Here is a 24874-nt window from a genome sequence, read left to right on the forward strand (position 1 = left end):
ATAGATACATTATCTAGGGGCATAAGATGGCTGAGAAGTAACACTCTTAACTCTTAAAGTGGCTTAAAGGGTCTCAAATACATCAATGACTATAATGTCCTTTAAAGTATACATGCTTCTCTTGACTCAGTCATTAATATAATATAGAAAAATATATACATAAAGATACATCAGATTTTGAAGAGCACTGAAACATTTAAAGAAAAAAGTCTAAGTAATATGACTAACATGATGGAAACAAACACAGATGAAAAGACACAGTCTTGAAGTAACAGCACCAGTGTTACACTACTTAAGATAAATTGAAATGAGCATTTGAGAAAATTAATAATTCAGAAGAGGAGTCAGGCACTTACCCACACACAGAATATTAAAAGAGAATCCTTGTTGGATAGATCGGTTCACCAATTGATGAGGCAAACATTCAAAACCAAAATGACCAAGCATTGTTAAGCAACGGACACTATCTCCTTTTTGCTTAAAAAAATAAAAATGAAAAAGTATTAATTAGAATTAGTAATATCATTTGAAATACGATTTTAACATGTTGAAGAAATTACAGTTATCATTTGATTATCATAATTCAGACAATATTCAAATGAAGCAAATTTGTGAGCAAATAAGTCTTTTTCCAGACACATAAATTTTGCTTCAACTTAAAAAATAGTAAATAGAGAGGAAGAAGAGGAGGATGGTGGTGGAGTAGAAGGACCTAGGCTCCATCTTGCTCATCTTGTCTCATCAATATAAATGGATAACTATGAAATCATCCTAAATATCCCCAGAAATCAATCTGAAGAATGACAGAACAAACTCCACAACTAAAGGGAGAGAACAGGCCACATCAAAGAAGGCAGGAAATGTGGAGAAGTGGTAGAGGGGAGAAAAAGATCATAGGTGCTGCTGTAAGAAGAGAGCCAGAGCTGCAGGGAAGAATGAAAGAGGAGCACACAGGGGAACACACAAAGAGAATGTTTTGCAAAAGGTATGGGATTGGAAATCTAGAAGGGCTGAATTTCGTGAGTTCTTGCAACCAGTGGGGCTTAAAGCCTGCAGTTTTGAAGGTGAGCTGCCTTGGCTAGGATAGAGCTCCAAGGGCACTGTGCTGCTCCTGGAGAGAGGGCAGGCAAACAACTCAGTAGCAGATCCCATGGAAATAGCACTCTGATCATTGCCTAGGGCACACAGGGGGCAGATTATTTACTCTTCTCCAAGTACAGACCAAAAAGGCATTGTTCGCAGATGCATCTTGGGAACAAAAGAGCTGCCTGGCAACATTTCCCTCATCTGTCAGTCAGCATAAACACAGAGCTGCTGGAAGCAGCACAGTGCCACCACTGGTTGTCTAAACTTGCTTGCACAAAGCCCCACCCCTTGCACTCTGGTGGGAATACCCTTCCAAGTCAAACTTGCTTCAAGCACAATGTGGCAGGCTCCATCTACAGAAGACCAGCAGAAACCCTGCCCACACTATGTCTCCTGACCTGAAAGTTCTGCAGGACTTCAGTCCTAGTGGAAGTAGTATCAGGTCTCAGTCAACAAGCAGACCAGAGCACACTTAGTTAAAACCATTTTGGCCAGGGGTCAAGCACTGCCCACTGCAGGCAAGGAAAGCCTCTGCAGACCACTGGTGTGAAGAATAGAGCAAAAGCAAATGCATGGAGCACAAACCAGAGGCACTCCCTGAAGCATCAGACCCTGGACACAGCATGACCCATTCAGGGGTCCTGAGAGTATCAGGACCAGGAAACATAATGGGCTTTTCTAACATACAAAATAAGGCAAACCTTAGATAAAATGTCAAACGGAGGAATTCATCCCAAGTGAAAGAACAAGATAAGTTCACAACCAGAGATCTAAGCAAAGCAGATAGAAGTAACATGTCTGATGGAGAATTTAAAGCAAAAATCACAAGGATATTCTCTGGGCTTAAAAAAAAAAAGAATATAAGAGATCAGTGAGGCCTCACTTCAGAGAGAGAAGAGTAAAAAAAAAAGTCAGAGATGAAGAGTACAATAAATGAGATTGGAAACAGGCCTGATGCAATGTACAGTGGGCTGGAAGAAGTAGGGGAATTAATTAATGACATAGAAGACAAAGTAACAGAAATTAAAGAAGCTGAACAGCATAGAGAAAGCATTACACAAGAATAGACTTGCAGAACTCAGTGACTCCATCAAATGTAATAACATGAATATTATAGGAGTCCTAGAAAAGAAGAGAGAGAAAGGGGGCAGAAATTTTATTTGAAGAAACAGTAACTGAAAATGGCCCTAATCTGAGGAAGAAAATAGACATCCAGATCCAGGAGGCACAGAGAACTCCCATCAAAATCAAGTAGAGCAGGCCAGTGGAGTTAAGATGACAGAGCAGTAGGGGACCCTAAGTTTCACTGGTCCATCGAATACAGCTAGGGAGTTAGCAAGTCATTCTGAAACATGTGAAATCAATCAGATATCTGAGGAAAAAAATGTTGCCTTTCTATAAGCAGAAAAGCACCCACTTTTTTGGAAGGTAGGAGTTGTGGAGACTTAAATCCAGGAAGATATATCTGAAGATACGGTGAAAGGGAGGGAGCCTGCTTAAGGAGGCTTTCACAAAATATAACCAGCAGGGTGCAAAGTCAGAACTTTTAGAAGTCTGCAACAGTGGGAGATGCGCCTGCCTTAAGGTGCTCGGGTGGTGTGGGATGGAATCCCAGGTGTGACATCGTGGTCTTGGGATCCCCAGGGTCACAAAAAGAACAAGTGTGCCTGAGTGTGGCAGAGTTCTCACACTTAGGAGAGGGGAAGGCCACTGAAACCAGTGAGTTTCTGCACCAGCTTTCTGCTCTGTGTTGCCATAAACTGTGAGCAGCTGAATGATTGAACAACTGCTTTCCACACAGGTGCCCAGCAAAAGGCAGAGGCATAGCAAGACCCCTTTGTCCCCTAGGAGAAATGGCATGGGTTGACGATCCAGGAGTCTATAAAATTTAGAAACCTGAAACTCAGTTGCATGCCTGAGGAAAAAAAAAAAACGGTCACAGGCTGGGTGAACACAAAGTTTGGATGAAAACCAAGGAGACAAGAGTGACTGACTGCTTTTCTGTGAGGACTCACTGAGGAGTGGGGGCATGACCTTCAGCTACAGAGCTAGAGAGCAGGCCACTGCCATCCACATGCTGCCCTTCAGTGTAGAGAGCTTGCAGGAGTGAAATAGCAACACATAATGCAATGCAGAGCTGCCTACATTAACCCCAGCCCCCTGGCAAGGGAGGGACCTTTCCACAAAGGCAAGGGCACCTGAGAATTAAGGCAACAGTCCATCCCCCTGAACATCAGCAGCAAGAACTGGCCAACACAATGTACTGAACATAGGGAGATGCAAACCTTAGGTTTTGGAGAAAACAGATATAGCATTCATGTTTTGTTTTTTTTTTAAATTCTTTAGTCTCTCGGTTTTTCAGTTATTTTCATATTTTTCCAATTACTTTTTAATGATGAGTTTTGTTTTTTACATATATGTTATAATTTTTATTTTTTTCTTTCCTTTCCTTTCATTTTATTTTATTAATTTTTTTGGTATATTTTCTATTGGAGTTCGATATGCCAACATATAGTATAACACCCAGTGCTCATCCTGTCAGGTGCCAGCTCAGAACCCATCATCAGGTCACCCAATGCTCCTGCCCACCTTCCCTTCCACTACCCCTTGTTTGTTTTCTAGAGTTAGGAGTCTCTCATGGTTTGTCTCCCTCTCTGATATTTCACACTCAATTTCTCTCCTTTCCCCTTTAATCCCTTTTACTATTTCTTATATTCCCTGTATGAGTGAAACCATATGATGATTGTCCTCTGATTGACTCCCTTCACTCAGCATAATACCCTCCAGTTCCAACCACGTCGAAGCAAATGGTGGGTATTTGTTGATTCTAATGGCTGAGTAATATTCCATTATATATATAGACCACATCTTATTTATTCATTCATTGTCGATGGACACCAAGGCTCCTTCCCCAGTTTGGCTATTCTGGACACTGCTGCTATAAACATTGGGGTGTAGGTGTCCTGGCATTTCACTACATCTGTATCTTTGGGGTAAATCCCCAGTAGTGCCATTGATGGGTCGTAGGGCAGCTCTATTTTTACCTCTTTGAGGAACCTCCACACAGTTTTCCAGAGTGGCTGCACCAGTTCACATTCCCACCAACGGTGCAGGAGGGTTCCCCTTTCTCCACATCCTCTCCAACGTTTGTGGTTTTCTGTCTTGTTAATTTTCCCCATTCTCACACGTGTGAAGTGGTATCTCATTGTGGTTTTGATTTATATGGCAAGTGATGAGGAGCATCTTCTCATGTGCTTGTCGGCCATGTCTATGTCTTCCTTGGTGAAATTTCTGTTCATGTCTTTTACCCATTTCATGATTGGATTGCTTGTTTCTTGGGTGTTGAATTTTAATAAGTTCTTTATAAATTTTGGATACTAGCCCTTTTTTGATCTGTCATTTGCAAATATCTTCTCCCATTCTATAGGATATCTTATAGTTTTGTTGACTACTTCTTTTGCTGTGCATAAGTTTTTTATCTTGATTAAGTCCCAATAATTCATTTTTGCTTTTGTTTCCCTTGCCTTCATAGATATAAATTTGCTGTGGCAAAGTTTAAAAAGGGTGTTGCCTGTGTCTCCTCTAGGATTTTGATGGATTGTCTCACATTGAGATTTTTCATCCATTTTGAGTTTATCTTTGTGTCTGGTGGAAGAGAATGGTCTAGTTTCATTCTTCTGCATGTGGATGTCCAATTTTCCCAGCAACATTTATTGAAGAGACTGTCCTTTTTCCAGTGGATGGTCTTTCCTGCTTTGTCAAATATTAGTTGGCCAAAGAGTTGAGGGGGTATTTCTGGGTTCTCTATTCTGTTCCATTGATTTATGTGTCTTTTTTTTTGTGCCAGTACCACACTGTCTTGATGACCACAGCTTTGTAGTACAACCTGAAATCTGGCATTGTGATGCCCCCAGCTCTGGTTTTCTTTTTCAATAGTCCCCTATTTGGGGTCTTTTCTGATTCCATACAAATCTTAACATGATATGTTCCAACTCTCTGAAGAAAGTTTTTCCATCTCTTTGTGTCTTCCTCAATTTCTTTCAGAAGTGTTCTGTAGTTTTTTAGGGTACAGATCCTTTACCTCTTTGGTTAGGTTTATTCCTGGTATCGGTGCTTTTTGGTGCAATTGTAAATGGGATTGATTCCTTATTTTCTCTTTCTTCAGTCTCATTGTTAGTGTATAGAAATGCCACTGATTTCTGGGCATTGACTTTGAATCCTGCCACACTGGCAAATAGCTGGATGAGTTCTAGCAATATTGGGGTGGAGTGGCCTGGGTTTTCTACATACCCTTTCATGTCATCTGCAAAGAGGGAGAGTTTGACTTCTTTTTTGCCAATTTGAATGCCTTTTATTTCTTTTTGTTGTCTGATTGCTGAGGCGAGGACTTCTAGTACTATGTTGAATAGCAGTGGTGAGAGTGGACATCCCTATCTTGTTCCTGATCTTAGGGGAAAGGCTCCCAGGGTTTTCCCATTGAAAATGATATTTGCTGTGGGCTTTTTGTAGATGGCTTTTAAGATGCTGAGGAATGTTCCCTCTACCCCTACACTCTGAAGAATTTTGAACAGGAATGGATGCTGTAGGGTATCCCTGGGTGGCTCAGTGGTTTAGCACCTGCCTTCGGCCCAGGGCGTAATCCTGGAGTCCCGAGATCGAGTCCATGTCGGGCTCCCAGCAGCATGGAGCCTGTTTCTCCCTCTGCCTGTGTGTGTCTCTGCTTCTCTCTCTCTCAGTGTCTCTCATGAATAAATAAATAAAATCTTTTTAAAAAAAGGAATGGATGCTGTATTTGTCAAATGTTTTCTTTGCATCTATTGAGAGGATCATACGGTTCTTGTTTTTTCTCCTGTTGATATGATCTATCACATTGATTGTTTTATGAGTGTTGAACCACACTTGATCCCAGGTATAAATCTCACTTGGTCATGGTGAATAAACTTCTTAAATGTACTGTTGGATCCTATTGGCTAATATCTTGTTGAGAATTTTTGCATCTATGTTCATCAGGGATCAATATCTACAATTCTCCATTTTGGTGGGGTCTTTGTCTGATTTTGGAATTAAAGTGATGCTGGCCTCATAAAACAATTTGGAAGTACTCCATCCCCTTCTAGCTTTCAGAACAGCTTTAGTAGAATAGGTATTGTTTCTTCTTTAAACGTTTGATAGAATTCACCTGGGAAGCCAATTGGCCCTGGACTTTTGTGTCTTAGGAGGTTTTTGATGACTGCTTCAATTTCCTCCATGGTTATTGGCCTGTTCAGGTTTTCTATTTATTCCTGTTCCAGTTTTGGTAGTTTGTGGTTTTCCAGAAATGCATCCACTTCTTCTAGCTGCTCATAATATGTTTTTAAAATCATTTTTATTTCCTTGGTTTAGGTTGTGTTCTCTCCTCTTTCATTCATGATTTTATTAATTTGAGTCTTTCTCTTTTCTTTTTAATAAGGCTGGCTAATGGTTTATCTATCTTATTAATTCTTTCAAAGAAAGAACCAACTCCTGGTTTTGTTGATCTGTTCTACAGTTCTGGTGTTTATTTTATTGAGTTCTGCTGAAATCTTTATTATCTCTCTTCTTCCTCTTGGTGAATGCTTTATTTGCTGCTCTCTCTCTAGTTCCTTTAGGTGTGATGTTAGCTTCTGTATTTGAGTTTTTTCCAATTTTTTTGAGGGATGCTTGTATTATAATCTATTTCCCTCTTAGAAATATCCCAAAGATTTTGAATGGTTGCATCTTCATTTTCATTAGTTTCCATTAATCTTTTTATTTCTTCTCCAATTTCCTGGTTGACCGATTTGTCTTTTAGCAGGATTTTGTTTAACCTCCACGAGTCTCTTCCAAAATGTCTTCTTGTGAGTGAGTTCTAGTTTCAAAGCATTGTGGTCTGAAAATATGCAGGGGACAGTCCCAGTCAGTCTTTTGGTATCGGTTGAGACCTGGTTGTGACCCAGTATGTGGTCTATCCTGGAGAAAGTACCATGTGCACGTGAAATGAATGTGTATTAGGTTACATTCGGATACAAAGGTCTATATATATCTGCAAAATCCATCTGGTCCAGTGTATCATTTAAAGCTCTTGTTTCTTTGGCGATGTTGCACTTAGAATACTTGTCATTTGCAGAAAGTGCTGTGCTGAAGTCTTTTACTATTAGTGTATTATTATCTAAGTATCTCTTTACATTGGTTATTAACTGATATTATTGGCAGCTCCCACATTACAGGCATAAATATTCATGATTGTTATGTCTCCTTGTTGGATAGACCCTTTAAGTATGACATAATGTCCCTCTTCATCTCTTACTACAGTCTTTAGGATAAACAATTTATCTGATATGAGGTTTGCTACTCCAGCGTTCCTTTGAGGACGATTTGAATGGTAAATGGTTCTCCACTCATTCATTTTCAGGCTGTAGGTGTCTTTAGGTCTAAAATTAATCTCTTGTAGACAGCAAAAAGATGGGTCTTGCTTTTTTACCCAGTCCAGTACTCTGTCTTTTGATGGGTTCATTTAGCCCATTCACGTTCAGAGTAACTATTGAAAGATATGAATTTAGTGTCATTGTAATATCTATTCAGTCCTTGTTTTTGTGGATTGTTTCCTTGGACTTCTTCTTTCTTTTACAGGGTCCCCTTTAATATTTCTTGCAGAGCCAGTTTGGTGGTCACATATTCTTTCAGTTTCTGCCTATCTTGGAAGCTCTTTATCTCTCCTATTCTGAATGAGAGGCTTGCTGGATAGAGTACTCTTGGCTGCATGTTCTCATTTAGGACCCTGAATATATTTCCAGCCCTTTCTAGCCTGCCAGGTCTCTGTGGAGAGGTCTGCTGTTAACCTAATATTTCTCCCCATATAAATTAGGGATCTATTGTCTCTCTCTGCTTTAAGGATTTTATCTTTCTTTGGAATTTGCAAGTTTCAGTATAAATGTCTAGGTGTTGAACTGTTTTTATTGATTTGGGGATGACTCCTCTATCTTCTGGATCAGAATGCTTGTTTCCCTCCCCTAACTAGGGAAGTTCTCAGCTATGATTGGTTCAAAGATGCTTTCTGGTCTTCTGTCCCTCTTGGTGTTTTCTGGAACCCTAATTATACATAGAATCTTCCTTCTGGTACTGTCATTTATTTTCCTTAACTTTTCCTTATGGTCTTTTAATTGTTTTTCTATTTTTTTCCTCAGCTGTCCTTTTCTTCCTTGCCATAAAATTGTCTTTTATATTGCTCACTCCTTCTTCCACCTCATTAACCCTTGTCATCAGGACCTCCAGTGTGGATTGCATCTCATTTACTTGATTTTTTAATTTTGGCCTGATTAAATCTAAATTCTGCAGTCATGAAGTCTCTTGAATCCTTTATGATTTCTCCATAGCCACCAGTAGCTTTATAGTTGTGCTTCTGAATTGGATTTCTGATATCAAATTGTAATCCAAATTTGTAACTCTGGCAGAGAGTACTCTTTCTCATTCTGTCTTTTGTGGTGAGTACTTCTAGTCATTTTGCTCAGTGCAGAGTGGCTGTATGAGTGTGCTGAGTCAAGAATATCAACCAAGACCTAAGTAAACTTCAACCTAGATGATTCTGATGAGGTCAGAGACTGGAAATTGAAAACAAAGATCAGAATGAAATAAAACAAAAGGACCACTAAAGTGAAAAAACAAATTTTAAAACAAAGTGGTAAAAAATAAAAGATCAAGAATCTTAAAGAAGAAAAAAAAATAAAAGAGAAAAAAGAAGAGAAAAAAGCAAAGAGAAAAAAAGAAAAATATAAAAGGAGAAAAAAGGGGGTTACTAGGAGATGGTGGTGGTGACGAAATTGTAGTGCAGGGAGAATGTCGTCTATCTGAGGGATCCTAGGGGGTGATCCTCTTGGTTCTGAGTGTATTAAGTTCTGTATGTTAGAAGATGCTCAGTCCCAAATTTATATAAAGCAGAAATACCTGTAGAGAGCCCCAGCATTGACCACCAAAACATAAATGAGATAAAAGAGGGGGGCAGTTGAGAAGGAAGAGAGAATATAATCTCACAGAATGAACCAGAATGGTATTCCACTTGGTTTGGGTGCGTGCTGGTTATGATTAGAAGGTGGTAACTCCTGCCATTGTAGAAGAAAATGAGGCAGAGAAAACAAAAAACACAAAACAAAAAGAACATATCTTGTATTTCTCCCAAAATTAAGTTGATTATGTTGAAGGGACTCCAGAAGTGGAAAATATATCTAGGACCTGTAATTGTAGAAATACGAAGTCAAAAAGGAAGAAACCTCTAGTTCCATATACTGTAAATCCCTCAACTTTCCCTGGAGTTTTCCAGCGCTGCTTGGTCCAGAACTTGCTCTTCCTCTGTCCTTCCAGCTGGTCTCTGGGGGCGGGCCTGCTCTGCTGATTCTCAGGTATGTGTACCTGGGGGGGATGCCCCACCCCCTGCCAGGTGCTGGGCTCAGTGGGAGCTGCGTACCCGTGAGGACCCGGTCCCTGCCCCACCGCCAGGCACAAGGGGACACCAGGAGGAATACCAACACGGTCGGAGGCCAGCTCCCCTGGGGAACCGCCCGCAGCTCCCAGTCCGCCCTGGCCCAGGTGCTCCCGGGGAGGGGTGCTGACCCGCACACTCCAGGGCGCCAAGCGACAGGGGAGGCTTGCTGCCCTGGGTCCTCCCCACTCTCAGCTGTGCGGGGGGGGGGGGGGGGCGTGCAGGATTCCCTCGGTTCTGGGGCCCGTGGGCTGGAATCGCGGTCCCGCCGTGGCTCCCAAGGCCGCGGGGTGCAGACGCCTCCGGCCGGAGCTGCCCACCTGACCACCCGGCCTCTCCCCGACTCCCCACCGGCACGCCCAGGCCTCCCAGAGATCAGCCCGCAGTGTGTGCTGAGCTTTCCCCTGGGTGCACTTCCTCTCTTACTGACCTCGGGAATCTGGAGGCTTCCCCGCCCCTCCCACGGTCCTGCCCCATTTCCCTAAGTGCTTTTCCCTCCAGGAGGAATCTGGTGCTGATTTTTTAAATTTCCCGCTTCTCCTGGGCTGGACTTTCCTGCCCGCCCGTACCCGGTTAGCCTGGCTCTTCCCGGGGCCCCTCCCTCACTTGATTCTTTTTTATTTTACTTTTGTCTGCAAAAACCCTTCTCTCTGTAGCTTCTGACCATTCTCTCTTAAATCTCAGATTGAATTTGTAGGTGTTCAGGATGATTTGAAAGTTATCCAGGTAAGTTGGTGGAGCCAAGTGAGGTGGGGACCCTACTCCTCCACCATCTTGCCTCTATTTTATTTTATTTTTGTATATATGTTTTTCTTTCCTTTCTGGGGATCTTGTTTCTTTTAATAAGCAGAACAAAACACACTCAAGATCTACTTATTTGTTTCATTCTGTTTTGTTTCTTCTTTGAAGTTTTCTTTAAAAAAAGATTTTATTTATTTATTCATGAGAGACACACACAGAGAGAGGCAGAGACACAGGCAGAGGGAGAAGCAGGCTCCATGCAGGGAGCCTGATGTGGGACTCGAACCCAGGACTCCAAGATCACACCCTGGGCAGAAGGGGAGTGCTCAACTGCTGAGCCACCCAGGCGTCCTGAATTTTTCTTATTTTATTTTGTTTTTGATTTTTTCTATTTTTTTCTATTCTAGTTGTTATTACTGTTGTTTCTTTTTCTTTCTTGTATTCTTTTCTGGACAAAATGACAAGACAGAGAAATTTACCCCAAAAGAAAGAACAGATTGTACTCACTGCCAGTGATTTAACCAATATGGGCATAAGATGTCTGAACTAGAATTTTAAAAAATGCTTGTAGGGGCGCCTGGGTGGCTCAATCAATTAAGCATCTGCTTTTAGCCCAGGTAATGATCTCCAGGTCCTGGGACTGTACCCTGCATTGAGCACCCTGCTGAGCAGGGAGTCTGCTTCTTCCTCTACCTATGCCACTCCCCCAACCCCCCTGGTGCTCTCTCTCTTTCAAGTAAGTAAATAAAGTCTTTGATGGTGAATCAAGATGGCAGAAGAGTGGGAGACCTTATTTCTTCTGATCCCTTGAACGTAACTATCAAATCATTCTGAACACCTATGAATTCAATCTGATATGTAAGAAAAGAATTGATGGAATTCTACGAATTGAAGAGACTACTTTTTCCAAGGTAGGAGTTTCAGAGAAGTGAATTCAAGGGGATATATAGGAATATATAGAGTGGAGGGTGGGAGCTTTCCAGAAACAAGCTACCAGAAAGAGAAGTAGCCACAGAGCAGAAAATCAACTTTTACATGTTTTTTTTTTTTTTTTTCCAGTAAGAGAGATCCCTGCCTGAAAGATGCTCAGGTGGCAAAGTGGGCCAGAATGTTAGGTGGGAAATGTGGTTTCAGGATCCCTGCAGTCACAGAAGAAAAAAAAATGGGAATGCCTGATGCAGCAGAGTTACCAAGCATTGGACTGGGAAACTAGTATCAGTCAGTGAGATCAGAGCAAGTTTCTGGGGTTGGTTAGCAATAAACAGAAAACCCCTCACGCGATTGGGCAACTGCTCTCCATGTAGGGGCTCTGTAAAGGGCAGAAACATAGTGACCATCCACCTTATCCCAGGAGGGACAGCACAGGTGCATGTTGGAATATCCAACCACTCTCCATGCAAGGGCCCTACAAAGTGCAGAAACTTAGTGGCCCTCCACTTTCCCCCAGTGGGATAGGTTGCAGGTCCACACCACAGAAATCTCCAGAGTTTGGCACACACACAAGTGAAAACTACTTATCCCTGAGAGTTTACTGAACTACCAGCTGTGATCTTTCAGCTCCAGGGCAAGAGATCCAAAGCGGCCATTTTAATTTTCATCTCCTGAAAAGGCCCAGAAAGCCTTCAGGGAACAAAAGCCACAAAGAGGAACCAGAAGCAGCTTACACTGAGCCTGGCCCTCTGGCAAGGAAAGTACAACACAGCCCAGGCAAACACCCCAGAAAATCAGTGCAACAGGCTCCTCCCTGAAAAGACAAGCAGGATCCTCAGTGGAATACCAAGTTTATAGATCATTCAGAAATGCTGGGACATCTGCACTACAATATTTATAGCAGCAATGCCCACAATAGCCAAACTGTGGGAGGAGCCTAGATGTCCTTCAACAGATGAATAGATAGAGAAGATGTGATTTCTGTATACAATGGGATATTACGCAGCCATCAGAAAGGATGAATACCCTTTGATGTGGATGGAACTAGAGGATATTATGCTGAGTGAAATAAGTCAATCAGAGAAGGACAATCATCATATGGTTTCACTCAAATGGGGAATATAAGAAAGAGTGAAAGGGATTATAAGGGAAAGGAGGGAAAATGAGTAGGAAAAATTAGAGGCAAACCATGAGAGACTCAGAACTCTGGGAAACAAAGGGTTATGGAAGGGGAAGTGGGTGGGGGGATGGGATGACTGGGTGACGGGCACTGAGGAGGGCACTTGATGGGATAAGCACTGGGTGTTATACTATATGTTGGCAAATACAACTTCAATAATGTATGTATTTATTAAAATATATATTATTTATAATATAAATATATTTATTTATTGTAAATATATATTTATTAAAAAATATATATATTAGAAGAAAAGAAAAAGAAAGAAAGAAAGAAAGAAAGAAAGAAAGAAAGAAAGAAAGAAAGAAAGAAAGAAAAAAGTTCCTGCACTAGGGGAAAATAGTATATAGAATTAGTCTTTTTTACATGCGTCTTTAGTCTTTCAGTTTAAATTTCCTGTTTCTTTTTCTTTTTTTTCTTTTCAAATAGTTTCTTTTTTATCAACTCTTTGTTTTTAAGTCTTTTTAACTTTCATTTCTACATTTACATTTTATATAGATATATCCTTTTTGGCTTTCTTTCTGTATTGAATTTTATTTTTGTATATATATATACATATATATTTAAAGTAGAACAAATCAAATAAACTAGGTGCTGATTATTTGAAAGAATTAATAAGATCAATAAATCCCTGGCCAAACTTATCAAAAGGAAAAAGGAGAGAATCTAAATAAATAAGATCATTAGTAAAAGAGGAGAGATAACAAACAACACAAAAGAAATACAAACAATTCTAAGAGAATACTATGAGTAACCATATGCCAACAAATTAGGCAATCTGGAACAAATGGATACATTCCTAGAAACATTTATACTACCAAAACTGAAACAGGAAGAAATAAAAAACCTGAACAGACCCATAACAGCAAAGAAATTGGATCAGTAATCAAAAATCTCCCAACAGGGATCCCTGGGTGGCGCGGCGGTTTAGCGCCTGCCTTTGGCCCAGGGCATGATCCTGGAGACCCGGGATCGAGTCCCACGTAGGGCTCCCTCCATGGAGCCTGCTTCTCCCTCCACCTGTGTCTCTGCCTCTCTCTCTCTCTGTGTGACTATCATAAATAAATAAAAATAAAAATAAATCTCCCAACAAACAATAGTTCAGGGCCAGATTCACAGTGAAATTCTAATAAACATTTAAAGAATTATTAAAAAAAAGAATTATTTATTCTTTCAATTATTCTGGAACTGTTTCAAAAAATAGAAATGAAGGGAAAACTTCCAAAGTCATTTATGAGGCCAGTGTTAACTTGTTCCCATATGGTCAACTAATTTTTGAAAAAACAGGAAAACCATCCAATAAGAAATAGTCTCTTCAACAAATGATATTGGGAAAATTGTACAGCAACATGCAGAAGAACGAAAGTGGATCACTTTCTTACACCATACACAAAAATAAATTCAAATGAAAGACCTAAATGTGACACAGGAATCCATCATAATCCTAGAGAACACAGGAAGCAACTTCTTTGACCTAGGCTGCAGCAACTTCTTGCTGGGCATCTCTAAAGGTAATAGAAATAAAAGAAAAATTGAACTATCAGGAATTCATCAGGGTAAAAAGCTGTTGTACATCAAAGAAAACAGTTAATTAATACTAACCTATAGAATGGGTGAAGATATTTGCAAATGTCTTATCAGATAATGGGCTAGTATCCAAAATCTATGAAAAAAACTTATCAAACTCAACAACCAAAAAAAAAAAAAAAAAATCCAGTCAAGAAATGGGCAGAAGACACGAACGGACTTTTCTCCAAAAAAGACACATGAAATAGACTAGGACTAAAGAAGTCCTTAACTTACAAGGGAAAACCCATTAGACTGGCTGAAGACTTCTGTATAGAAAGTTAGAAAACCAAAAGGAACTTGCATGACATATCCAAAGGACTGGATGGGAAAATATGCAGCCAAGAATATTCTATATACAAGGCTGTCATTAAGAACAGAAGGAGGGATGAAGAGTTTCCCAGACAGATAAAAACTAAAGGAATTCATGACTCCTAAAACAGCCCTACAAGAAATATTAAAGGAGATTCTTTGATTAGAAAGCCAAATGTGATAAAGACAAGTATGGATCAGAGAAAATATTCAGAAACAATGACAGAGCAAGTAATGCTATGGAACTGAATGCATATCTATCAATAATTACTTTGAATTTAAATGTACTAAATGCTCCAATCAGAAGACATAGGCTATCAGAATTAATTTTTTTAAAGATTTTATTTATTCATGAAAGAGAGAGAGAGAGAGAGGCAGAAGAACACAGGCAGAGGGAGAAGCAGGCTCCATGCAGGGAGCCCAATGCAGAACTCGATCCCGGGCCTCCAGGATCACACCCTAGACTAAAGGCGGCGCCAAACTGCTGAGCCACCCAGGCTGCCCCAGAATTAATTTTTTAAGAAGACCCATCTGTATGCTTCTGGCAAGAGACTCATTTTATACGTAAAGACACTGGCAGATTGAATGTGAGAGGATGCAGAAACATTTATCATATGAATGGCTATCAGAAGAAAGCAGAGTAGCAAGATTTTAGTAGAAAACAGGACTTCAAAACAAAGTCTGTACCAAAATACAAGATAGAGCACTAAATCATAATAAAATGGGAAAGTCTAACAAGAAGGTATAACAATTGTGTGTATTTATGCACCCAACATGAGCACCCAAATATATATAAAAAGTTAACAACAAACATAAAGGGACCCATTGATAATAATACAATAATAGTTGGGGACTTTAAAACCTCACTTTGATGGACAGATCATCTAAATAGAAAATCAACAAGAAAACAATGACTTTGAATTACACACTAGACCAGATGGACTTCACAGATATATTCAGAATATTCCATTCTAAAACAGCAGCATACACTTTCTTTTTAATGCACATGGGAAATTCTCAAAAATAGATAACATACTAGTCACACAGAGCATGAGAGACTCCTAACTCTGGGAAAAGAACAAGGGGTGGTGGAAAGGGAGGTGGGCAGGGGGTGAGGGTGACTGGGTGATGGACACTGAGCCGGGCACTTGATGGGATGAGCACTGGGTGTTATGCTATATGTTGGCAAATTGAACTCCAATAAAAAACAAAACAAACAAACAAAAAAAGCATACTAGTCACAAATCAGGCCTCAACAAGGACAAAAAGATGGAGATCATTCCATATACATTTTCAGACCACAATGCTATGAAACTTGAAGAAAACCACAAGAAAAAGTCAAAAAAAGACTGAAAAGAACAGACTACATGGAAATTAAAGCTACTGAAAAATGAATAGGCAAACCAGGAAATAACAGAAGAAAAAAATACATAGAAAGAAATGAAAATGAAAACGCAATGGCCCATAGCCTCGGGATGATGCAAAAGTGTTCCTAAGAGGGAAGTAAAGAGTAATACAGGTCTTCCTCTAGAAGCAAGAAAATCTCAAATAAACAACTTAACCTTATACCTAAAGGAGCTCAAAAAAGAACAACAAACAAGCCTATAGCCAGCAGAAGAAGGGAAAGAATAAAGATTAGGCAGAAATAAGTGATATAAAAAATAATTATAATAATAATAAAACCAATCAATGAAATCATTGGAGCTGGTTCTTTGAAAAAAAATAATAAAATTGATAAACCCCTAACCAGACTTACCAAAAAAGACAAGACAAAGGACACAAATCAATACTATCACAAATGAGAGCATAGAGATAACAACCAACACTACAGAAACACAATTATGAGAGAATATTATGAAAAACTATATCCCAACAAATTGGATAACCTGAAATGGTTAAGTTCCTAGAATATAAATTAGCAAAACCAAAACAGGAAGGAATTGAAAATTTGAACAGACCAAATAACCAGCAAAGATATTAAATCAGTAATAAAATATCTCCCAATAAACAAAAGTCCAGGGTCACATGGCTTCACAAGTGAATTCTACCAAACTTTTAAGGAAGAATTAATAGCTGTTCTTATCAAACTATTCCAAAAATTAGAAATGCTATGAAAACTTCCAAATTCATTCTCTGAGGTTAATATTAGCCTGGTACCAAGAACAGATAAAGACTCCACTAAAAAAGAGAACTATGGGTCAATATCCCTTATAAATACAGATGCAAAAATTCTCAGTAAATTACTACCAAGTGAAATCCAACAGTGCATTAAAAGAATCATTCAACACAATCCAGTGCGATTTATTCATGGTTGTAAGGGTGGTTCAATATTCACAAATCAATCAATGTGACACATCACATAAATAGGAGAAAGCATTAGAACCATATCAAAGAAAAATAGAACCATATCAACCTTTCTTTTTTTTTCATTAACCTTTCAATAGATGCAGAAAAAGCATCTCACAAAATTTAACATCCACTCATGATAAAAGGTTCAACAAAGTAGGCTTAGGAAGAGCATACTTCAACATAATAAAGGCCATCTATGAAAAAGCCACAGCTAATATCACCCTCAATGGGATAAGAAAAGTTAAGAGCTTTTCCCCTATTATCAGGAAGAAGACAGGGATATCCACTCTCAGAACTGTTGCTTTTTTTTTTTTTATTTTTTTTTTATTTTTTATTATTTTTTTTTTTTAGAACTGTTGCTTAATATAGGATTAGAAGTCCTAACCACGGCAATCAGACAACAAGGAATAAAAGGCATCCAAACCAGTATGAAGGAAGTCAAACTTTCACTATTTGCAGATGATATGATACTCTGTGTAGAAAAAATGAAGGACCACCAAAAAATTGTTATAACTGACATACAATATCAGTAGTCACAGGATACAAAATCAACAAGCAGAAACCTGCTACATTTCTATTCACCAATAATGAAGCAGCAGAAAGAAATCAAATAGTCAATCTCATTTATAATTGCACTGAAAACAATAAGATACCAAGGAATGAACCTCAAGAAAGAAGTGAAAGACCTGTACTTTGAAAACTATAAAACCCTGATGAAGAAGATTGAAAATGACACAAAGAAATGGAAAGACATCCCATGATCATGCATTGGAAGAACTAATATAGTTAAAATATCTATTGTGCCCAAAACAATCTACACATTTATTGCAATCCCTATCAAAATGCCAACAGCATTTGTCACAGAACTAGACTAACCTATCTTAAAATCTGTATGGAACCACAAAATAAGCAAAGCAACCTTGAAAAAGAAAACCATACCTGGAGGCATCACAATTCTGGACTTCAAGTTATGTAACAAACAGTAGCCATCAAAACAGTATGATACTAGCACAAAAATAGACACATAGATCAATGGAACAAAATAGAAACCCCAGAAATTAACAAACAACTTTATGGTGAATTAATCTTCAATAAAGCAGGAAAGAATATCCAATGGAAAAAAAGACATTCTCTTTAACAAATGGTGTTGGGAATACAGGATAGGCACATGCAAAAGAATGAAATTGGACCACTTCCTTACACCATATACAAAAATAAATTCAAAATGAATGAAAGACCTAAATATGGGTCAGGAATCCATTAAGATCCTAAAGGATAATATAGACAGTAACCTTTTTAACATCAGCTCTAGCAAAGTTAGATATAAGGCACAGGAAACGAAAGTAAACATAAACTATTGGGACTTCATCAAAATGAAAGGCTTCTGCACAGCAATGGAAATAATCAACAAAATGAAAAGGCAACCTATGGAACAACAGAAGATATTTGCAAGTGGAATATCTGATGAAGGGATAGTATCCAAAATATATAAAGAACCTATAAAACTCAACACCTGAAATGCAAACAATCCAGTTAAAATTGAGCAGAAGACATTAACAGACATTTTTTCCAAAGAAGATATCCTGATGACCACAGGAACATGCAAAAATGTTCAACATTACTCATCTTCAGGGAAATACAAATCAAAAGTGCAATGAGATATCACCTCACACCTGGCAGAAGGGCTTAAAATAACAACATAGGAAACAACAGGTTTTGGTGAGGATATGGAGAAAGGGCAGCCCTCTTACACTGTCAGTGGGAATGTAAACTGGTAAAGCCACTCTGATAAACAGTAATGGAGATTACTCAAAAAGTAAAAAAATAGAACTACTCTAAGATTCAGCAATGTACTATTAGGTATTTACACAAAGAATACCAAAATACTGATTTGAAGGGATATATGCACTGCAATGTTTACAACAATACTATCAATAATAGCCAAATTATGAAAAGAGCCCAAATGTCCATCGACTGATGAATGGATAAAGAAGAAATGGTATATATATTCTGTGTCATTTTCAATCTTCATCATTATATATATATATATATATATATATAGTGGAATACTTCTCAGCCATTAAAAAGAATGAAATCTTGCCTTTGCAATGACATGGATGGAGCTAAAGAGTATTATGCTAAGTGAAATAAGTCAGTTTAGAGAAAGACAATACCATATGGAACTTAAGAAACAAAACAAATGAACATAAGGGGAAAAAAGTGAAGGAAACCAGGAAACAGACCATTAACTATAGAGAACAAACTGATGGTTATGAGGGGAGTTGGATGGGAAGATGTGATAAATAAGTGATGGGGATTAAGGAGGGCACTTGTATTTGATGAGCACCAAGTATTGTACATAAATGTTGAATCATTAAATTCTACATGTGAAATTAATATTACACTGTGTGTTAATTAACTAGAGTTTAAATAATAGCTTGAGAGAGAAAATATGTGATATATATATGAATATCATTTATATATAATGGGATATATATATATATAGCAGAATATATATTATTTATATATATTAGAATATTACTTGGCCATGAAAAAGAATGAAGTGTTGTCATTTGCAACAACAGGGATGGATCTAAAGAGTATAAAGCTAAGTGAAATAAGCCATTATGAGAAAAACATGTATGATATGATTTCACTTATATTTGGAATTTAAGAAAAAAAACGCACAAAAAAAAGACAAGCAAAAAAAAGACTCCTAAGTACAGAGAGAAAAGTGGTGGTTATCAGAAAAGGAGTAGGGAAACACATGAAATAGGGAAAAGGGACTAAGAGTACATTTATCATTATGAGAACTGAGAACTGAGTAATGTATCAAATCGTTGAATCATATTATATACCTGAAATTAATATAACACTGTATTAATTATACTTTGATAAAAACAATTAAGTGAGTATAGTTAAGCCTTGAATTCCAATACAGGAGAGAAATTATATTTTTTTAAAATCTGGGCATCTTGGGTACCTGGGTGGCTTAGTGACTGAGCATCTGCCTTTGGCTCAGGTCATGATCCGAGGGTCCTGGGATGGAGTTTCACATGAAGCTTCCTGAAGGGAGCCTGCTGCTCCCTCTGTCTATGTCTCTGCCTCTCTGTGTCTCTCATTAATAAATAAATAAAATCTAAAAAAACCTAGATATTCACACATATTGATGGTTATAGTATAAATTGGCATAATATCTTTATAGAGTGATTTGGTCATTATGATAAAATTTTAAATTGTGTTTAATTTCTGACCCAACATTTCCATTTGTAGCAAAGTATTCAAACATATACATGAAGAAGCACATAGAAAGATATTCAATGCAGCATTATACAGAATTCAGAAGAAGAAAGGAGGAGGATGAGGAGATGGGGGGTGGGGGTGGAAACAGAAGTTACCTTACTGCTACCTAGAAGGGATCAGTTATTGAAGAAAAGTACATTCAGGGCAGCCCCAGTGGTGCAGTGGTTTAGCACGGCCTGCAGCCTGGGGTGTGTTCCTGGAGACCTGAGATCGAGTCCCATGTCAGCTCCCTGCATGGAGCCTGCTTCTCCCTCTGCCTGTCTCTCTGCCTGTCTCTCTCTTTCTGAATAAATAAATAAATAAATAAATAAATCTTTAAAAAAAAGTACATTCATAACAGCTCTGTACCTGGAAGTAGGGAGCTATTAAAAAGAATAAGGTTGGGAGGAGGGGGAAGATAGTGGAAAAATAGGGGTCCTCAATTCACCTGGTCCTGCAAACTTACCTAGATAACTTTCAAAGCATCCTGAATACCTACAAATTCGACCTGAGATTAAAGAGAGAACAGCCGGAATGCTACAGAGAGAAAAGTTTTCACTTTCAACAAGGTAGGAAGGCGAAAAAATAAAAATAAAATGAAATAGGATAAAGTGGGGGAGGGAATAAAATAAACTGAAAAAAGATGGGGAGGCTAAAGCAGAGGAGTGAAAGCCTCCAGAGCAGGAAAGCCCAGCCCTGGAAAAGTGGGAACTTAAAAATCCTCATGGGAGTTTTCCCTGATGGAAAAGTGCTCAGCAGGGAAATCGGTCAGGACCTCAGGAGGGTCAGGGAAGTCTCCAGATTCCCCAGGGGTCACTATGAGAGGAGGAGCATGGGGGGAGCTCACTGCACACCTACGGCCCATCTTGGTAAAGGGCTGGAGTGCACAGCCCCCTGGGGCATCGGGGAGAAGTCAGTGGGTCAGGCAGGGGCTCCAGACAGAGGTGGCTGAGCCCCAATAGCCACGGGGGCCATGCCCTGGGAGCACGGGTCCAGCCCACAGGCCCCAGATCCCCGGGTGCCGAGCAGACACAGCCCAGGATCCTGCACTCTCCCTGGGACAGCAGAGGTGGGGAGGGCACAGGACAGTGAGGACTCTCCTGTTGTGGGCCCCCCCGAGCTGGGCAAGTCAGCAGGCCCTGCCCCCAGAAGACCAACTGGAAGGACAGAGGAAGAGCAAGTTCTGGACCAAGCAGCACTGGAAAGCTTCAGGACTCAGGAAAAATAATATATATAACTAGAGGGTCCTTATTTATATTTCTTTTATATTTCTTTTTAATAATGACTTGTTTTTAATCAGACTAAAAGTTTCCAATATTTATTCTCTTTTCTCACTTTAATATTTTAACAGCTCTTTAAGTTTTTTTCTTTTTGACTTTCATATTTCTACAATTACATGTATTAGATAGATTTTTCACTTCTAGATTCCCTTCAACATACTCAATTTAATTTTGGTAGATATACAAGATATGGGTTTTTATTTTGTGTTTTTCTTTTTTTTTTTTTCTTCTGCCTTGTTTTGTTTTACAATGGTGGAAGTTAATACCTTCTAAAACATGACCAGTATGCACCCAGAACCAAGTGGAACACTGTGCTCATTCATTCTGTGAGATTGTATTCTCTCTTCCTTCCCATTCTGCTCCCCTCTTTTATCTTGTTTATGTTTTGGTGGTCAATGTTGGGGCTTTCTATAAGTATTGGTGGTTTATATAAATTTGGGATTGAGCATCTTCTAACATACATAACAAAATACACTCTGAACCAAAAGGATCACCCTCTAGGACCTCTCAGATTGACTACATTCTCTCTCCACTACCACTACTTCACCATCACCATCTTGCCAGCCCCCGTTTTTTTTTTTTTTCTCTTTTTCCCACTTTTCTTTACTTTTTCTTTTTCTTTTTTCTTTTTCTTTGTGGATTTTGGCCTTTTAGTTTTACTACTTTGTTTTAAAGTTTATTTTCCACTTTAGTTGTCCTTTTGTTTTATTTTGTTCTGTTTCTCTTTTTTAGCTCCTGGCCTCTGACCTCTTCAGAATCATCTAGGGTGCATTTTACTTAGGTCGTGGTTCATATTTTTGACTCATCCCACTCATACAGACACTCTGCACTGGACAAAATGACTAGAAGGAAGAATTCACCATAAAAGAAAGAACTGGAATAATGCCCTCTGCCACAGAGTTACAGAATTTGGATTTCAATTCGATGTCAGAAAGTGAATTCAGAAGCACAATTATAAAGCAAAAAGGAATCTAGAGACTTCATTACTGCAGGATTGAGATCTAATCAGGCCGAAATTAAAAATATATTAAATGAGATGCAATCCAAACTGAATATCCTAACTACTAGAGTTAATGAGGTGGAAGAGAGAGTGAGTGACATATGAGACAAGTTGGTGGTGAGGAAGGAAGCTAGGAAAAAGAAAAAAACAATTAATAAACCATTAAAAGGCTTCAGGAAATAAATGATAGCCTGAAAAGGAAGAATCTACATATAACTGGGGTTCCAGAGGATGCTGAGATGAAAGAAGATCACAAAGTATATTTGAACAAATCATAGCTGAGAACTGGGCTAATCTGAGGAAGGAAACAGGCATTCAGATCCAAGAGATAGAGAGGACCTCTCCCCCCAAAGTCAAGAATAACCATTCAACACCTCACATTTAATAGTGAAACTTGCAAATTCCAAAGATAAAGATAAAATCCTTAACGCAGAGAAACAAGAGATTCTTAACTTATATGGAGAGAAATATTAGATTAACAGCAGACCTCTCCACAGACACCTGGAAGCCATAAAGGGCTGGCAGGATATAGTCAGGGTCCTAAATGAGAGGAACATGCAGCCAAGAATACTCTATCCAGCAAGACTCTCTTTCAGAATAGAAGACAGCTTCCAGGACAGGTGGACACTGAAAGAATATGTGATAAGCAAACCAGCTCTGCAAGAAATATTAAAGGAGGACCCTGTAAAAGAAAGAGGAAACCCAGAGAAACAATCCACAAAAACAGACTGAATAGGTATTATAATGACACTAAATTCATATCTTTCAATAGTTACTCTGAACGTGAATGGGCTAAATGATCCCATCAAAAGATGAAGGGTATCAGACTCGATAAAAAAGCAAGACTCATCTGTTGGCTGTCTACAAGAGATTCATTTTAGATCTAAGGACACCTCCAGACAGAAAAGGAAAGGGTGGAGAACCATTTACCATTCAAATGGTCCTCAAAAGAAAGCTGGGCTGGCAATCCTCATAGCAGATAAATTAAAGTTTATCCCAAAGACTGTAGTAAGAGATGAAGAGGGACACTATATCATACTTAAAGGGTCGATCTAACAAGAAGACCTAACAATCATGAATATTTATATCCCTAATATGGAAGCTGCCAAGTATATCAAACAATTAATAACCAAAAGTAAAGACATACTTAGATAATAATACACTAATTGTAGGAGACTTCAACATGGCACTTTATGCAAATGACAGATATTCTAAGCACAAAATCACCAAAGAAACAAGGGCTTTAACTGATACACTGGACTAAATAGATTTCACAGATGTATGCAGAAAGTTCTCTATTTCCTTCCCAATGCAACTGAATACACATTCTTCTCAAGTTCACATGGAACTTTCTTGAGTACAGACCACATACTGGGTTACAAATCAGGTATCAACCAATACCAAAAGATTGGGCTTGTCCCCTACATATTTTAAGACCACACTGCTTTGAAACTAGAACTCAATCTCAAGAAGATATTTGGAAGAAACCAAAACACATGGAAGTTAAAGAGCATCCTGCTAAAAGATGAATGGGTCAATCAGAAAATTAGAGAAGAATTAAAAAGATTCATGGACACGAATAAAAATGAAGATACAACCATTCAAAATCTTTGGGGTACAGCATAAGTGGTCTTAAGAGCGAAATACATTGGGATCCCTGGGTGGCGCAGCGGTTTGGCGCCTGCCTTTGGCCCAGGGCGCGATCCTAGAGACCCGGGATCGAATCCCACATCGGGCTCCTGGTGCATGGAGCCTGCTTCTCCCTCTACCTCTCTCTCTCTCTCTGTGACTATCATAAAAAATTAAAAAAAAAAAGAGCGAAATACATTGCAATACTAGCCACTCTGTAAAAATTGGAAAAACACAAATACACAAGCTAACCTTGCATCTAAAGGAATTGGAGAAAGAACAGCAAGTAAGGCATTCACCAAGAGGACGAAGAGAGATAATAAAGATTTAAGCAAACTCAGTGAAATAGAGACCAGAAGAACTGTAGAACAGATCAACAAAACCAGGAGTTGGTTCTTTGAAAGAATTAATAAGATAGATAAACCCCTAGCAAGCCTTATAAAAGGAAAGAGAAAGACTCAGATTAACAGAATCATGAATGAAAGAGGAGAGATCACAACCAATACTAAGGAAATAAAAATGATTTTAAAAATGTATTAAGAGCAGTAGTGCCAACAAATACAGAAATCTAGAAGAAATGGATGCATTTCTAGAAAACCACAAATTACTAACTGGAAAGGAAGAAATAGAAACATGAACAGGCCAGTAACCAGTGAGGAAATGAATTAGCCATCAAACACCTCCCAAGACATAAAAGTCTAGGGCCAGATGGCTTCCCATGGGAATTCTATCAAATGTTTAAAGAAGATATAATACCTATTCAAAAAAAGATGGTCCGAAGGATAGAAAGGGATGGAATACTTCTAAACTCATTATATGAGGACACCATAACCTTGATTTCAAACCAAACAAATACCACATAAAAAAGGAGAATTATAGACCAATGTCCTTGATGAACTCGGATGCAAAAATTCTCACCAAGATACTAGCCAATAGGATCAAGCAGTACATTAAGAAGATTATTCTCCATGTCCAAGTGGGATTTAAACCCAGGATGCAAGGTTGGTTCAACACTCATAAAACAACAGGATAGATTATATCAACAAGAA

The 24874-nt window shown here is 38.8% G+C and overlaps 1 protein-coding gene across 5 annotated transcripts in view; it reads right to left on the reverse strand.

The window, feature by feature from the left end:
* SEPTIN14 (septin 14) overlaps positions 1 to 24874 on the reverse strand; it is an 87964-nt gene that overhangs the window by 47024 nt on the left and 16066 nt on the right. For 3 of the 5 annotated variants that reach the window (XM_077863804.1, XM_077863803.1, XM_077863802.1), the window contains exon 3: positions 357 to 477. In XM_077863804.1, the coding sequence (XP_077719930.1) occupies positions 357 to 477 (121 nt within the window). Of the gene's footprint in view, positions 1 to 356; positions 478 to 4130; positions 4406 to 24874 lie in introns of those variants that run through there. The other 2 variants (XM_077863805.1, XM_077863800.1) reach the window with 2 other exon arrangements.

This window comes from Canis aureus, chromosome 21, assembly GCF_053574225.1.
Source record: "Canis aureus isolate CA01 chromosome 21, VMU_Caureus_v.1.0, whole genome shotgun sequence".
Taxonomy (NCBI): Eukaryota; Metazoa; Chordata; class Mammalia; order Carnivora; family Canidae; genus Canis; species Canis aureus.